The following is a 16,634-nucleotide window of genomic DNA, read 5'->3' on the forward strand; positions in this document are numbered from 1 at the left end:
TCTTTGACTGTAGCTCGAGTTCCAGAGAGACTCTGGTGTCCTTGAGGAGAAATCACAGCCGGCTCTCGTCGGCCAGGTTCACCTGCAGCTCCATCAGACCAGTGTGTCCGAGCCCCGTGGACAAAGACATGCCTGAACACAATAGAAGGTCTGTTCAGGGAACTGACTCGGGAGAAATGTACCGGGGGTGGGGGGGGGGGGGGGGGGTTAAACGGTATACGGCTACAAACAGGAAGCCAGCGGCAGCAGCAGAGTCATTGAATCCAGCTTTAAGCACAAATAATCACATCATCTTCTCCTGGAGATCAGGTAGCTTTAGCGCCACAAAGGAGAAATCCAGTGTGCCACAAACATGCCACATGAATCTGTTGTCGTTACAGTTTGCTCACTTATCAGTGGCGTCACGTGAGCCGCCGCTATCTACCGCTTTGAGCGAGTGAACACGCCTGTTGCTTCAAGTTCCGAGCCTTAGCATATTTAATACGCTGTTCTGCTTTTGGATGTGTAAATCGATCTGTTGCCGTGCGGTGTGGAAATCATGCATTGATCTCAAAGGTTATTGTTTTTTAATACTGTTAGTTGTGTGTGTGTGTGTGTGTGTGTGTGTGTGTGTGTGTGTGTGTGTGTGTGTGTGTGTGTGTGTGTGTGTGTGTGTGTGTGTATGCGCTGTAATGTCTGAGTGGAAGTACAGCAGCAGCGTCACAGAGGAGGCCCTCAGTGACTGTACTGCCATTCTGGTTTGAACCGGATAAAACGAGGCTTTTTCTTTTTCCTTTTTTTTTTTTTTTTTCTTTGCGACCACTTGACCAGCTATCCTCTTTCATCCTGAGTAAGGGCTGAGTTGAGCGGACAGGGAGATGCAATAGGAAGCAGAAGTGATAACACCACCATCATCATTATTATTATTTGGATACCTTATAAGATTCCAGTGTAGTCCAGGGTTAACATGCTTAGGTTGCTGTATTTCTTCCACTGCTCCCACATTTACTGTGTGAGGAAGTAGCTGTGGTTTGACGGCGCTTTTAAAGCGTAAATGGACGCCGGGGGAGTCTTCTGGTTTTGGGGTTTCTTTTGTTACGCGGTCAGCAGCTCGCTTGGTATTGCTTCCATTTTGCTGAGAGAGTCGTTGTTGTTCAGTAGACGTTTTAAGTGTGATTTTTTTTTCATGCCGACTTCTTAAAAGATTACATTTCAAACCGTCGTCCTCAAAGAAGACACTGCTGTTTGTGCAGAGACATTGCTGCACATCAGGAGATATATATTTATCTATATTATGAAATATGTGAGAACATGCATGCTGTGTCAGGCTCTGTGGTGCTTTTTTTACATCCAGCTGGCTCTGCAGTCTGTGAACCGCAGTGTGATGTCGCTACATGCAGCGCGCCCACCCAGGATAACCCCGATGTGCACATTAGACTCCTCAGCAGATGTGACTGCTGCTCTTTGTGTGCTGCTGGTCTGAAAGAGGTCTAAGAACCTAGAAAATAGTCACATTTGAGGAGCCGTACGGCAGGTTCTCCCATTGTTGAGGGACATTTTGAATATGCTAGAATGTATCCCAATACATTCAGGTTTCCAAAACATCCCATTATGTTTTAAACTCGACGTCTCAGCCGCTAATTCCCTGTTTTCTGTCTTCTCAGATAAACCGTCATGATTCCCATCACAGAGCTCCGGTACTTCGCTGACACGCAGCCAGCGTTCCGCATCCTGAAGCCATGGTGGGACGTCTTCACCGACTACATCTCCATCGTCATGCTGATGATCGCGGTGTTCGGCGGCACGCTGCAGGTCACGCAGGACAAGATGATCTGCCTGCCTTGCAAGTGGGTGGTCAACAGGTCCTGCGAGACCATGCCCGTCCCGAATGTGAGCGCCGCCGACGCTCCGGAACCGAAGGGGATTCAGTACGACCTCGACCGTCACCAGTACAACTACGTCGACGCCGTCTGCTACGAGAACAAACTGCACTGGTTTGCCAAATATTTCCCCTATCTGGTGCTACTCCACACCCTCATCTTCTTGGCCTGCAGTAACTTCTGGTTCAAGTTCCCCCGCACAAGCTCCAAACTGGAGCACTTTGTCTCCATCCTCCTCAAGTGCTTTGACTCCCCGTGGACAACCAGGGCTTTGTCTGAGACGGTGGTGGAGGAGCGCGACCCCAAGCCTTTGGGGAAGATGAACGGCTCGATGGACAAGAAGGCGTCGTGTGTGAGCGAGGACGTCGAGGCCAGCGTGCCCATGCTCCAGCGAACAAAGTCCAGGATTGAACAAGGAATAATAGATCGCTCGGAAACCGGGGTTTTAGATAAGAAGGAAGGGGAGCAGGCCAAGGCTCTTTTTGAGAAGGTGAAGAAGTTCAGGATCCACGTAGAGGAGGGCGACATCGTGTACCGTCTTTACGTGCGTCAGACCATCATCAAGGTAATCAAGTTCATCCTGATAATCAGCTACACGGCGTACTACGTGCGCTACATCAGGTTCAGTGTGGTGTGCACGGTGGACATCCAGAAGCTCACGGGGTACAGCACGTTCTATTGCGCTCACCCGTTGGCGACTCTTTTCAAGATTCTGGCGTGTTTCTACATCAGCCTGGTGGTGGTTTACGGCCTCATCTGCATGTACACCCTCTGCTGGATGGTCAGCCGCTCGCTCAAACGATACTCCTTCGAATCGATCCGCGAGGAAAGCAGCTACAGCGACATCCCCGACCTGAAGAACGACTTCGCCTTCATGCTCCACATGATCGATCAGTACGACCCGCTGTACTCCAAGCGCTTCGCCGTGTTTCTGTCCGAGGTGAGCGAGAACAAGCTGAGGCAGCTGAACCTGAACAACGAGTGGACGCTGGAGAAGCTGCGGCAGCGCATCACCAAGAACTCGCAGGAGAAGCTGGAGCTGCATCTGTTCCTGCTCAGCGGGATCCCGGACACGGTGTTTGATCTGGTCGAGCTGGAGGTGCTCAAGCTGGAGCTCATCCCCGACGTGACCATCCCGCCGATCATCGCCCAGCTCTGCAACCTGAGGGAGATGTGGCTCTACCACACGCCGGCTAAAATCGAGGCGCCGGCCCTCGCTTTCCTGAGAGAGAACCTGAAGTCTCTCCACGTCAAGTTCACGGACATCAAGGAGATCCCGTTGTGGATCTACAGCCTGAAGAACCTCAGCGAGCTGCACCTGACCGGGAACCTGAGCGCCGAGAACAACCGTTACATCGTCATCGACGGGCTCCGGGAGCTCAAGAGGCTCAAGGTGCTCCGTCTGAAAAGCAACCTGACCAAGCTGCCGCAGGTGGTGACGGACGTCGGCGTGCACCTCCAGAAGCTCTCCATCAACAACGAGGGCACCAAGCTGATGGTGCTCAACAGCCTGAAGAAGATGGTCAACCTGACGGAGCTCGAGCTCGTTCGCTGCGACCTCGAACGCATTCCGCACTCCATCTTCAGCCTGCACAACCTGGAGGAGATCGACCTGAAGGACAACAACCTGAAGACCATCGAGGAGATCATCAGCTTCCAGCACCTGCACCGGCTCGTGTGCCTGAAGCTGTGGTACAACCAGATCGCCTACATCCCCATTCAGATCGGAACGCTCACCAACATGGAGAGGCTGTATCTGAACCGGAACAAGATAGAGAAAATCCCCAGTCAGCTCTTCTTCTGTCGCAAGCTGCGCTTCTTGGACCTGAGTCACAACAACCTGACCAACATCCACTCCGACGTGGGCTTCCTCCAGAACCTGCAGTACTTCGCTGTGACGGCAAACAGGGTGAGAGGCAAAACTCGAGAGAGGTCGTCTGTTTCCTCTGATCTATTCTACAAAACCAAGTAAACCCTCTCAAACGTGCTTTATTTAGGATGTTTATTTCTCAAAGATGATTAACTTAAATGTTTTTTCAGGGCTGTACCGGATCTTGCCATTACTGTCATGGCTGAGTTAGTCAGTTTGGCTTCTGGAGCGTTTCAGTCTAAACAAAACGTTTATGTAGGAGTTTTAATTCTGCTCGCTGTGAGAAATTCTCTGTTTTCCACCCCAGGTCATGTGTTTTCAGTACAGGCTACTATTACCGTGTGGTTGAACACTGATAACAGGTTCCAAAAATAGCTTCATTAAGTGAGACCCGCTGGTGGGTTCTGAGCCTGAATCCGACATCATCAGTTCAGATGAGTTCTGTAATGTTGTGAACATTTTGGACCTCAATGAATAGAGATTAAACATTTTGTTTTGAGACAAACGAGGAGAATTATAAATAGAACAAGAAGCACACAAACGCTTCAAGGGACATTTTAGATTATTGGTTTCGCTCCTTCTCTGCGTTTTCTTTTCCCATTATCTAAATTTAGTTTCGAGGCTTCACACCTAAAGTCTGAGTGTCCTTCTTTCTGTTCACCGTTAACTCACACCCTTCGTCATTCTGCCTCTCTCTCTCTCTTTCTCCACTTAAGATCGAGACTTTGCCCCCGGAGCTCTTCAAGTGCAAGAAGCTGCGCACTCTGAATCTGGGGAACAACTGCCTGCAGACGCTGCCGTCGCGCTTCGGGGAACTCACCGGCTTGACCCAGCTGGAGCTGAGAGGGAACCGCCTGGAGTGTCTGCCGGTGGAGCTCGGCGAGTGTCGGCTGCTGAAGAGGAGCAGCCTGGTGGTGGAGGAGGACCTGTTCAACACGCTGCCGCCGGAGGTCAAAGAGCAGCTGTGGAGGGCCGACAAGGAGCAAGCCTGAGCCGGAAAAACATCTGCGGAGAGAAGTCCAATTGGAGCGAATAGATCGAGCAGAGATTTTTGTTTGTAAAAGCGGGCAAACCTTTTGAGTTTGCAGCCATGCTCAGACGAAAAGTGAACAGACGTTAGCTTTCAAGAACCTCCAAGGCTGCGTTCCTGGTAATCACTAGTTACATGGTCGCCAAGGAACGGCCTCTATGATCAAAGTAATGTGGCTTATCTGTGATATCATCCTGATATATATAAAGTATAGTAGCAGGTGATGTTGAATATGCATGTCACTGTAGGACCTCGCTAACCCGTTTTAATAGAGAGAGCCGTAAAAAAATGAGAATAAACTTTGCACGATTCAGCCTTTTTGCCACTGAGCTAAATGTGCTCAGCGATCACATGTTTGCTGATCTTGCACAAATTGAACACGCTCAGCGCAGCGTTCGCCTGACCTCCCTCTGGCCTTCTGACACTTTTTACAAGTACATTCGTTGCTACCGGCAGATCTTAGTGAATGAGTTGGTTACGGAGCAACTGCCAGCCGAAGGAAGGTTCAGTCCCGTCGTTTCCTTCGGGCTCTTTGTGCCCCTCGACGTGATCGGAGGCGTCTTTTTACAAAAAACGACCCCGATGAGGATCAACGGATCGTCCCACAGCTTAGGCCTTAACACGGAGCAGCGATGTGACGACATCAAGCTCTCCAGTACGACGTCGAAACACCCCGCAGTACTTCATTTATGACGGTTTCTTGGCCGTTTTGGGAGCGTCGGTGGAGAAACGCGCCACTTTTTTCTCCCGGACTTTTTATTTTGCTTCTCTAAACGTCTTATTTCGACACGTGAGGCAGGCTTTACCTTACTTTGCATGACTAAACGTCACACACACACACACACACACACACACACACACACACACACACACACACACACACACACACACACACACACACACACACACACACTACTGGTGCGTCTTAATCGTATTATCAAAGAGTTTATTCGGACTTCAAGGTACTTTTTTTTTTTAAATGCTACCACACACTGGTGTCACATCTGGGCCTGTGGAACAGCCTGGTTGATCGGTGCAACATTTAATACAAACCAGTGAGTGACTTCAGTGCCACATGTTCTCCACGGCCATTGATTTCTTGTGGAACGACATCCCGGTAGTCACAGATCTTAAGTGACCTTTGTTCGGCTGAAGGCGGACAGACGTTCCTTCACCGACTCCACTAAGTTACACGAGGCGTCTCCCTGCTGACAGGAAGTCTTAAAGCTACAGGGTCACAATGAGACTCCTTTATCTTTGTCAGATTTTAAAACGCACGCTCGCACAACTCTAATCATACAGCCAGAATATTATGTAGACCGATAAAACAAGCGAGAATCATGGTACTTTTCTATGCTCCGTATGATTTTTTTAATTTTTTTTTTTTTAATTATGAAAACCTGTGGATGAACTCCTGCAGACCTGAGGCGGGTCTCCACTATAGCTGCCAGGTACTGCCGGTCTGGAGCAGATGTTGGGGACTCGAGCGCCCAGCTGTTTGTGTGTCGGCACTTCTGTTTATCTCCATTCTAGTCTTTTTTTTTTTTTTGTTTCTCCGTTCAGGAGCGAACTGGGGGAACCACAGAGTGAAGGAAACTACACAAGGGAAACATTTATTCCGAGAGATTATGCAGAATGTGTGATTTCCACATTAGTGCAACATGCTTCGTCTCTGCTTGAAACACTTTCCTCGTTAAGGCCTCTGATTTAATAGCATCGTTTGGAGCTGCTAATACGGCCTTATCTTTTACGAGCCCTCGTAATGATCACGAGCATCTCGACTTGTTTTTCCGTGCGTTGTAAAAATGTATAGCCGAGATGTGTGGTTTTTTTTGTTTGAATCGGTCGTATGGGATGCTGTCTTATTGTTTCCAGCCGTTTCTTTTTTTTTAAAGGGAAGTTTCACTGTAATAGTACAATCGCACCTTTTGTTCACGGTGAGTTTTGCTTCACTGGCTTTAATCCAGACAGCCTTCTTAGTGGAGGGGCGGGGTTTATGAGTGAACTGCTCGTGTTCTGAAAGAAGAGCCTCAGTCTTGAATGTGTTGACGAGCAACCGGTTTGAAAGCAAAGGTCACAGACGAAAGCAAAAAAAAAAAAAAAAAAAAGGTAGAAATGACTCCAGAAAAACGCAGTAATTCAAAGGAAACTTCAGCTTGAACTTTTTAAAACGTTAACGCTGGTTTGAGCGGCGTCTCGTTGCATTTCTGTGATACCAAGAAGTTTGCCAAAACATGTTTTTTTTATAAGACACTCTGCAGATCAGACTTGTTGGATGCCAAAACGATGAATGCATAAGTCATATTTATGGCTCCTCTGGTGCCGCAGCTAAGCCGTACGCAGAGGGACGAGGTGTAGGACGACTCCCCGGTTGAACGTGATCCGGTAACGTGGGTCGGTGCAGTGGTGCAGTGCAGTCGCCGGTGCTGCTGACACTAAAGATCTCCCTCCCCGCAGTGCACCACAGGGTGTCGAATTAGGACGTTCAAACAATGCCCATCAGTATGTGTGTGTCCCCGTCTCACTTTGTCCTGCTTTGAACGTTTGGATTTACGTCCCCAAATGTCCTTCTGACCCGCAGAGCTCTGACAGCGGTCACTTCCCTCTGAGTCACAAGATGAGGAGCACATTAAAGCCTGTCGTCAGCGGCGGCGGGTCGGCTGACGGTGTAAGCTGAGGTCACCAAAAGGAGGAAGTGGTGTTTTTATTTTTTTTTTAGTGACTAATAAAAAAAAATAAAAAAAATGCCCTTTGGGTTCATTTCAAAACTGTCATGCGAGCACTTTAATCAGTATCACATCTAAACACGAATAATTTTAAATTAATACACGTAAAAGCTTTAGTTTCATTCTGTGAAAATGTACCAAAAAAGCGTTTTTGTTTTGTGTCCTGAATCTATTTAAATGATGTTGTGTTCGCCTTCAGTAGAGCAGTTTGTGTTGATCTGCTTCTTCTTTTTATGATTAACGTGTTTTTGATCCACGCAGCGCTTTACGGCAGACAGTGAGACGCTCGTTTCCCCAAAAACAAGACGGGATTTAAAGAACTCGTGACAATCTTAACACACTGTAAATGGAGCTGAGCTGAGCTGAGATGATATTTCTGAAGTGTGCACATTTTTGGACGTTCTCATTCCATTTCAGTTGAGCACAGAAATCACAATATTCCAAAAAAACAAACTGCATTACCACCACACTGAAGGTTTACCACGCAGCTGACCCCGAGCTCTGTTGAACATGAACTGTATGGACGGACAGACTGGTGTTAATCAGCAACAAGGCCTTTTATTAACGAAGCGGACTGAACACCGGGGACGTCTGTAACTACGGACAACTGAACTCTTATCCCCTGATGTTCACACTCTACTTTTTGTACCATTCTGACACACGATATGGAAATAAACACTTAAAATCCGGGTGCAGAGAGCGTCGCTTCCTCATTCTTCTGTCAGGGGAAGGTTCTGAGCACTGAAATGTGTTTTCATTACTTTATGATTAACAGCAACATATTTAATACGGTGTGGAGTAAATGTCTCTGGAATATCCTTCTGCAGATTGTAGCTGGTGGGGCCTCGTGGTCCGATACTTGCAGGGTCAGAATTACAAAATGACCTTGTTTACTCTTACATTACTGAAATTAGCAAGTTATTAGCTCCATAATTGGCCCTGTAAAATAACAATCCATGCTGAAAATATCACTTAATATTCAGTAAAAGTATGTGAATATTATTACCAAAATGTATGAAAGGATGATAAAGCATCATAATGGTATTTTTAATCTATATAAGTGAATCATATTTGATAATGATGTATGTTTTCTTTGTAAAAATCTAATAAATTGGAGCAAAAAATACAGTTTATACTGTTTATATATAGTAAGTATTTAGTAGCATGAAACATAAATACTCAAAAGTACAAGTACCTCAAATTGTACTAATTTGAGGTACTTGGAAGGAAGCTACTCGTTTACGTTCCACCGCTGCATCTGGGCCTCGTCAATAAACCTGCGCGTCCACCAGATGGCGCTGTGGTTCACCGCCATCTATTTCCACACGAGACGGGTTTTTTTTAACAGCAAACGACACGAGCGACATCTAGCGGCCGCGCTGAGCTACTGCAAGCAGGGTTCATGTTGTCCTCAAAGTGTGTTCGCGACGAAAGAGTTAAAGTACAAAATCCTATTAGGGCCTTTCTGCAGGGTTACACTTTAATTCAGTTAGACGCGTCACGTGGTCGGAAATCAGCGGCTGCTGGTTTTGGAGTTTAACCGTCGATTCTGGAGCCCCTCTGAGCGGACAGCCATGGACTTCATGACGGATCGGGATGTGCAGAAGGTGAGCTCGAATTAAAGTAAAAAAACGACAGCTAGTGAGCTAACGGGTCGTGCACTGCATGCTGTAACTGCACTTAAAAATGCTCATGTAGGCTACAATGTCCTCAAAACAAGACTAGTGTCAAAGAAACCCGTCTGTAGCGCTCTATTAACTGCGTAGAGCTTCATTGTTTCAGCTCTACTGTATCATATAATGTTATCATTCATTGTAGTTTAAGTGACAGACTCACTGCATAACCTGCAGCCACAAGTGGCCCGTTAAAGGCAGTCCGCACGAGCCCAATGCCTGTTTATTGCACCAGATGTGCCTTTTTAAGAGGGATTTTTACCTTTAGAGACATCGGAGAGCACTTGAACACGACTAATAAGTAAATACTGAGCTCAAGAGCCTCTTTACAAACAAGTGAGTTTCACAGTGAAGCAGCTTTCAAAGTCATAAAATATGATGTAATTATGTGAGAATGGACACAGTGTACGTTTCACCCCAGGTAGGACTTAAAGAGCCCTGCTCTACACTGGTTGGTCATGTGATTAATCAGTCAATGGTTAATTAAGGACTGACCATTCAGTATAATTATCAATAAGTAGTTTAAGCCAAATACTCTCTTATTCCTGCATTTCTTTATTTTATCTGAGAGTAAATTCTATCATATTTTGGGTAAATATTTGGCAGATTTTAACCTTTTAATCTTTCTTAAATTAAATTCATTGTTAGTTGAACAGGCAGCACATGAAGGATCCGCATGTCCCAGCTCTTAATTGGGACTAAATCATTAAGACATTCACCATTCAATCAAATGTAAATATCCTACATTGAGGTAATAAATGCTGCGGATTTGATCCTAAATTCGATGTGAATTTGAGAAAACAAAACATCTGCACACATGCATGAAAGAAAAACAGCATCACTTTCCTCCCCTCTTCCCTACAGTACATGGAGGATGGATACGTGGTTCTGGACGGGCTGCTGACCCCCCGGGAGTGCGACGAGCTGAGGCAAAGGATGGCAGAGATAGTGGACCGCATGGACGTCCCGGGGCACTGCCGCACCACCTTCTCCACCTCCCACGACGAGCAGCTCCAAACACAGGTGACCTCATGCAACCCGGGCACAGTGCGAGACGATTGAACGCCGCCAGAGACTCACAGTTTTGTCCCATAATGTTTTTTCCACATGCTTTCCGTCACATTGCGCTAAAAGATGCAGGTAAGGTCCCCGCTTGTCTTCAGGTGCGTTACTTCTCCACGTTGGCCCTCAGTGTCCCTTCAGGTTAGTAGAAAACGCTGACGTCAGCAGTCTAGTCAGCGTGTCTCTCCCTTTATGTAACGCAGGGAAACGCTGACTACTTCATCACCAGTGGAGACAAGATCCGCTTCTTCTTTGAGAAGGGAGTTTTTGACGACAAAGGTGAGCTCTGTTTAAAAAAAATAAATAAATGTTTTTTAATACGACAAAATGCCAAATTAGATGGATAAAGCATTTCCTGTCTTGCAGGGGAATTCATCGTTCCAAAGCAGCGGTCGCTAAATAAAGTCGGACATGGTGAGTAATGAGATGTTCTGAAACACGCAGAGAGCTTTCCAAACGTTCACGACTAATCCCAGTTTGTTCTGTTGTTGTCTTTTCAGCCCTACATGCCTATGAGCCGCTGTACAAGCAAGTTACACATTCACCCAAAATCCAGGTGAGTGAGCTGTTGGGCTCATATGAGAGCATGAAGCGCTGAGTCACAGAGTAACCCACACACACACACACACACACACACACACACACACACACACACACACACACACACACACACACACACACACCCCCCCCCCCCCCCCTCTGTTGTTTCGTCGTAGGGCATGGCAAAGAAGCTGGGTCTTATGAGTCCTGTGATTCTGCAGAGCATGTTCATCTTTAAGGTAAAGCTTTACTGTCCGTCTGTCTCTCTGTGTCTCTGTCTGTCTGTCTCTCTCTGTCTCTCTTTGTCTGTGTCTGTCCGTCCATGTCTGTCTCTCTGTCCGTCTATGTCTGTCTCTCTGCCTGTCTCTCTATCTCTGTGTCCGTCTGTGTCTGTCTCTCTGTCTCTCCCCATCTGTCTGTCTTTCTGTCTATCTGTCTCTCTCTCTCTGTCCACGTCTTCGTTTGGGTAGTTCATCATTTTTCCTTCTCACTCTTCCAGCAACCAGGGTTTGGTGGAGAAGGTAAGAAAACGACTAGACACAGAACAAGAACACAGAACTCTGCATGTGAGCTTCTTTCCATTTCACGTCTTTCATTGTTTTGTCTGTTTGGTTATTTATTTTTTTTAGTGACGCCACATCAAGACGCCACGTTTCTGTACACGGAGCCTCTGGGCAGAGTTATGGGGCTGTGGGTCGCCCTGGAAGACGCCACCGTTAACAACGGCTGCCTGTGGTTCATCCCGGGCTCACACACCAGTGAGCCTCCTGTCTGACTGACCTCACGCCGTTTCTCCGTCACACTGCGTGATTCTGGGGCTTTAAATCGTGTTTTTTTCCGTCCAGGTGGTATTTCTCGCCGCATGGTGCGAACACCAAAGGGCACGTTTCCCCTGACGGACTTCAGGGGTCGAGAGCAGGCCTACGCCGACGAGCGCTTTGTCGCTGCACCCGTTAAAAAAGGTAACTCACTTGTGTCTTTAAATTTAAGTGGGCGAAATAAAGACGATTGAGAAATGAACATTTTCTGGCTGAAAGCTGTATTGCTGATAATTGTCATGCACTTTTTGGTAAAGTGTCTATAAGCATTATATGCAATATGCATGTTACAGTGCTGAAACAAAGAGTACTTTAAAAGGAATAGTTTGACATTCATTCTATTTCTAAGAATTTCTAACACCTCACTGTAAAATAACATTTGTCCTGTTTACACTTTGGTTTGTACAGATTAAAGAAATGTGATATAATATCTTAATAATGGAGCTTTAGATGTGCTGATAGACTGATTTTGTTACCTTAGCACAGAGCTAGGCTAGCTGTTTCCCCCTTGTTTACAGTCGTTATGCTAAGCTAAGCTAACTGGCTGCAGCTTCACAGATATGACAGATCTGCTAGTTTTCACATCGTTGTAAATTGAACATCTTTTGGGTTTCCTGACCGTTGATCAGACAGACAACAGGCCGTGATTGTGGACATTTTATAGACTCAGTAATTCTTTTGCTGACCAGGCGGCGTGGTCCTGATCCACGGGGAGGTGGTGCATCGCAGCGCGGTCAACACCTCAGAGGACTCTCGCCACGTCTACACCTTCCACCTCATGGAAGCCCAGGACACCCGCTGGAGCCCCGACAACTGGTGAGAGCAGACCGGAGCAGCGGCGCTTCTTTTATTCCTATTTCTACATTCTGCATTAGCCACCATGATGAGCTGCTGGTCAGACCAGACCAGGACCAGCTGAGAGCCTCTGTAGAGGGTTGTGGTCCGTCTCATTGTGACTGAAGCTCTCTCCGTCTCTTTAGGTTGCAACCCACTGAAGAGCTTCCTTTCCCGCCTCTCTACACAAAATGAAGGTTGTTTTTTTTCAGGCCCCTTCAACAGCAAAGTTAATACGGACTAATGGTGACTAACCGACATTTTTAATGAATGTATCAATGTTTTTAAATGACATGTTTTAATACATTGGAAAATTTTTACTTTTTTTAATCTATTTTTCCCGGAGATAAAACAGCTGACATCTTCATCAACTCCTCATGGTCATTCACCAACTTTATTCTTCTTCAATGTCTTTTTTTTTTTTCTTCAAATTTGTGTCAAAACAAGATGGCAGATTCCTATTTTTTTTTTTTTTTTTTTTTTTTTTTTTTTTACAGACAACAGTAAGCATTATTTTCAAGTATGTTCATGTTCAAGAAAAGCAACTAAAATGTATGAATCGACGCTCAGCGACCACGACACCGAAGACTTTCATGTTCATGTAAGAATGAAACTGAACGGACCAGCGTGTGTCTTCACAGGCCCCGCCTCTCAATCATTAAATACGTGCTAAAGAAATCCACTAAAAATAAGGAGGCGTGTCAACTTTATCCTTCGTCTCTGATGCACTCAACATGCAACATGATCGCAAAAAACACACTAGTAGGAACATGCTAATAAATCGATACATTAAAAGAACTCTTGCAGATTAACACAAACATTAAGGCTGTTACATAATTCTGGTTATAAAGTGTTGTTCAAGAAGGAGGCGATGAAACCTGACGGCGTCGGTGGATATTTATGATATCTGATATTTAATTAAATAGTTGCGAAATAAAGATATAAAGAAGAAAGGGGCTCGTGTTCATCGTTTTCGGCCCGAAGCGTATATCTACAGACTCCAAAAATATGCAGGTTTGACGGCTTAGTGTCGCGAGGAAACGTATATATTAAGTGTACCTTTTAAGGGGTTCCATCAAACCTCAAACCGAAACACACCGCAGGAAACCCGTGTACGTGTCAGCAGTACCGAATGTCACGCTAGTGTCATGCAAGAGTGAAGTATAAACCAGCCCTTTTTGTGAAGAAGAGTTGAGCGGAGGCCGTCATGCTTTCATCTACAACAGCGGGTAGAAAATATACTTCTTAAGGCAAATGTTTTCAGCAGTCAGTCCTTCGTATTGCCATCGGGGGGGGGGGGGGGCGACGTCGTCTCACAACGTAAAAACAAAAAAAGAAAGATATCACTAAAGCTAACTTTTAAATCATGTTCTTCAAAAGGCAATACAGAGGTGTGTATCCGACGGGGAACATTAGCAGCTCTGACTCGTATTCGTCTCGTTCCTCAAAAAGCAACTGATACTGAAATGTAACCCGAGGGCCGCAGTCCCTAACGTCATGCTTACATCATGTCTGCTGCCCACGTGAAGTGAGGAGCTGATTTATTCGGTGCTCCGTCACCCGGCTTGATTAAGCTGCCGGCTCTAAACTATTCGTCTCTTGTGCCGATCGGTCCGCTGATTCCTAAAGAGACTTCGACTCAAATTTCTCTTCTTTTTTTTTTTATTTATCCCAAACTCATCAGTCCGTCTTCCTCCCTTCAAAGAGCTTTTTTTCGGTGCCTTCTGTCCAGTCAAAGCAGCAGCAGGATGAAGAGGTAGAGCGGGAGGAGGAGGTTGTCTATTTGGGAGGTGTAGGCTTCCAGCATGGCCACCAGGGTGATGGAGCCAACGATCCAGGAGTACGTGGAGTTCAGATTGACGCTCCCGTCGAAGATGAGGAACATCGCCACGGCGATGATCTGGGCGAACACGGACGTCGCGGTCCCCTCCACGGTCTTCTTAGTGCCGGGCCAGCGGATCTCCCCCATGGTGCTGCCGAACACCGACGCCACGGTGTCCCCGACCCCCACGGCCAGCACACCTGCGTAAGGCACCAGGCCGCCGGCGCCGGGTAGGACCCCCTTAGGGGCGCAGGGCCCGGGGAACAGCCAAATGGGCAGGGACATGCCCAGCAGCAGGTACACGTGGGTCAGAATCAGAGGCCCAGAGTCCCGCTCGTCCAGGAACAACGTGAGCAGCTGCCTGAGCAGCTGACCCAGCGGCCTGATCCGAAAGTACCGCACGTACTCCAGGAACAGGAAAATGGCCAAGCAGCCCACGGACGCCACGTGAAGCAGCTGCCTGTCGTACACCAGGCCCGGAACGTACGTGGCCACCACGATCAGGTGGAAGTACTTCCTGACAACGGTGGAGGCCTGGTGTTTCTTGGAGCCCGACTGGCGCTGGTAGTTCTGGTGCAGCACAACGCAAGTGGCCACGACAGCCAGAAACAGCCAGTACCCCAGCAGGCAGAGTCTCCGGTCATTCAACGTGACGAAGTCCAACAGCCACATGATGGGGTGGCGGCCGATGAACAGGGAGAGCCACGGCATGAGGATCCCCAGGCCCAGGACGGCCGTCATCATGTGGAAGAAGAGCGACGACACCCAGGTCTCGGACTCCATGAAGCAGAAGAGCAGGGCGAAGAAAACGCCCAGCAGCAGCGAGCCCACCACCACCACCGGCAGGAAGTAGTTCACCGGATCACCTTTGACCTCCGCCAGGTTCAGGGAGCGCTTGATGAGCTGGTTGACGATGAAGCTGATTCCGCCCACGATGAGGAGCGCCTCTCCGGGCGTGAGGCAGCGCGGCAGCAGGTACAGCACGATCAGGCTGAGATAGACGAAGATCAGCAGCACCTCCAGCACCTCGATGACCTCGGACACCGTCAGCGTCTGCTTCGCCGTGTAGAGGATCGCACTGCCGGCCACGCCGGCGATCACGCAAGTGTTGGTGGGCACGGGCCTGGTGATGCCCAGCGCGATCAACGAGAGGAACAGAGCCAGACACATGCCGGTGATGGTGACCACCATGGAGAAGCGCTCGAAGTAGACGTTCCCCGAGGCGGAGCACTTTTCTTTCAGCGCCAGGCCCAGCAGAGGCATCACCATGGAGGCCGGGACGATGCCGCTGTTCGCCGACGGACGGAACTGGAACACGGCGGCCCCGGACCGGAGCAGGCGGTCCCATTTGTGCTGCACGTAGAACGCCTGGACGAAGAGGGCTATGCAGCACCAGGAGTGCTGGTTCCAGATCGCCGTGTGGACGCACAGCAACACGGCCAGAACCACGGCAGACTCCACCAGCACCGGGTTGATCAGCATGGTCGCAGGGCGGGTGATCATTTGGGGAAAGGTTGGTCTGCAACAATGAACTTCTGTCACTTCCTCTCTCTGGCACACTTCATCATTACGCAGCCACTTTTCACTCGCCAAGGATGTCTAGAAACGAAGAAGAGAAACATGAAAAACAGGCATTAATGAGTCCAGTAGTGTTGAGACTGGATGTACTGAGAGCACGAGTTATGACAGCGTATCCTCCCAGTGAACCTTGCTCTCTGCTTTCTGTCATGAACTATGACCACACTAAACATTCCCTAAGTCATGAGTGAAACACACACACACACACACACACACACACACACACACACACACACACACACACACTAAACCCCGGAGCACACTCTGACTACATCAGCTGCAACCTTTAGTTCAGATACGCCGAGAAGAAGAAACACGTATCCGGTCATTTGTTATAATCCATGCTAATGCTGCGCAGCGTGGACCAGCTAACCCCCCCCCCCCCCGGACTAACCAGGGGAATGCGAGCCAGAGGGATGCTGCAACGTCGGACGGCATCAAGCTAGCCGCTGAATACAGCTGAGTTATCATATCGCCACAGAGGGCAACGCTGCAGGCGGACGGGAAATGAAAAGCAGGCTGACAAAGACGAGCGAACATTACCACATTGCGTGCGGCGCTGTCTGCACAAGAGGCGCGGTGTTCAAACGAATCGGCGCCGTCCTTTCTTTTTTTTTTGGACAGATTTCTTTCCTTTGTCAGCTGTCGTTTCTCTCACACCCAGAAGGAGGGGGCCATGTTTGACAGCCGGGTCACGTGGTGCCACCGTAAAAAGATCTCTTAAAGGCGTGGTTTTCCTTTTTTTTTAAAAAGATTTTTTTTTATATTTATAAATTCAATAAATTAAGATGTTGTTTTGTGATGAAAGTGAATGCTGTGTAT

General features: G+C 47.8%; 3 protein-coding genes across 5 annotated transcripts in view; 2 read left to right on the plus strand and 1 right to left on the minus strand.

Annotated features, from left to right (window-relative positions):
• lrrc8aa (leucine rich repeat containing 8 VRAC subunit Aa) overlaps window positions 1–8,174 on the plus strand; it is an 11,264-nt gene extending 3,090 nt beyond the window's left edge. Inside the window, exons 2-3 of the mRNA XM_068706683.1 lie at window positions 1,644–3,768; window positions 4,446–8,174. Of these exons, the coding sequence (XP_068562784.1) occupies window positions 1,654–3,768; window positions 4,446–4,721 (2,391 nt within the window). The 5' untranslated portion in view covers window positions 1,644–1,653 and the 3' untranslated portion in view covers window positions 4,722–8,174. The remainder of the gene's footprint in view (window positions 1–1,643; window positions 3,769–4,445) is intronic.
• A 712-nt stretch (window positions 8,175–8,886) lies between these two features.
• Window positions 8,887–12,903, plus strand: phyhd1 (phytanoyl-CoA dioxygenase domain containing 1). 2 transcript variants are annotated; one of them, XM_068706687.1, is made up of 11 exons: window positions 8,890–9,092; window positions 10,023–10,181; window positions 10,424–10,499; window positions 10,587–10,634; window positions 10,721–10,776; window positions 10,937–10,999; window positions 11,260–11,281; window positions 11,390–11,518; window positions 11,606–11,722; window positions 12,268–12,394; window positions 12,559–12,903. In XM_068706687.1, the coding sequence occupies exons 1-11, from the start codon at window positions 9,060–9,062 to the stop codon at window positions 12,605–12,607; spliced, it is 879 nt and encodes a 292-aa protein (XP_068562788.1). In that variant the 5' UTR covers window positions 8,890–9,059; the 3' UTR covers window positions 12,608–12,903. The 2 variants fall into 2 exon arrangements, with proteins under 2 accessions (XP_068562787.1, XP_068562788.1); XM_068706686.1 differs by having other exon boundaries at window positions 8,887–9,092; window positions 11,260–11,518.
• Window positions 12,776–16,505, minus strand: dolk (dolichol kinase). 2 transcript variants are annotated; one of them, XM_068706684.1, is made up of 2 exons: window positions 16,356–16,505; window positions 12,776–15,833 (listed from the first exon to the last, which is right to left on the minus strand). In XM_068706684.1, the coding sequence occupies exon 2, from the start codon at window positions 15,735–15,737 to the stop codon at window positions 14,145–14,147; it is 1,593 nt and encodes a 530-aa protein (XP_068562785.1). In that variant the 5' UTR covers window positions 15,738–15,833; window positions 16,356–16,505; the 3' UTR covers window positions 12,776–14,144. The 2 variants fall into 2 exon arrangements, with proteins under 2 accessions (XP_068562785.1, XP_068562786.1); XM_068706685.1 differs by having other exon boundaries at window positions 16,207–16,505.
• Window positions 16,506–16,634: the final 129 nt, after the last annotated feature.

This window comes from Cebidichthys violaceus, unplaced genomic scaffold (genome assembly GCF_023349555.1).
Source record: "Cebidichthys violaceus isolate CVI_PGR_0920_01 unplaced genomic scaffold, fCebVio1.0.p SCAF_12, whole genome shotgun sequence".
NCBI lineage: Eukaryota > Metazoa > Chordata > Actinopteri > Perciformes > Stichaeidae > Cebidichthys > Cebidichthys violaceus.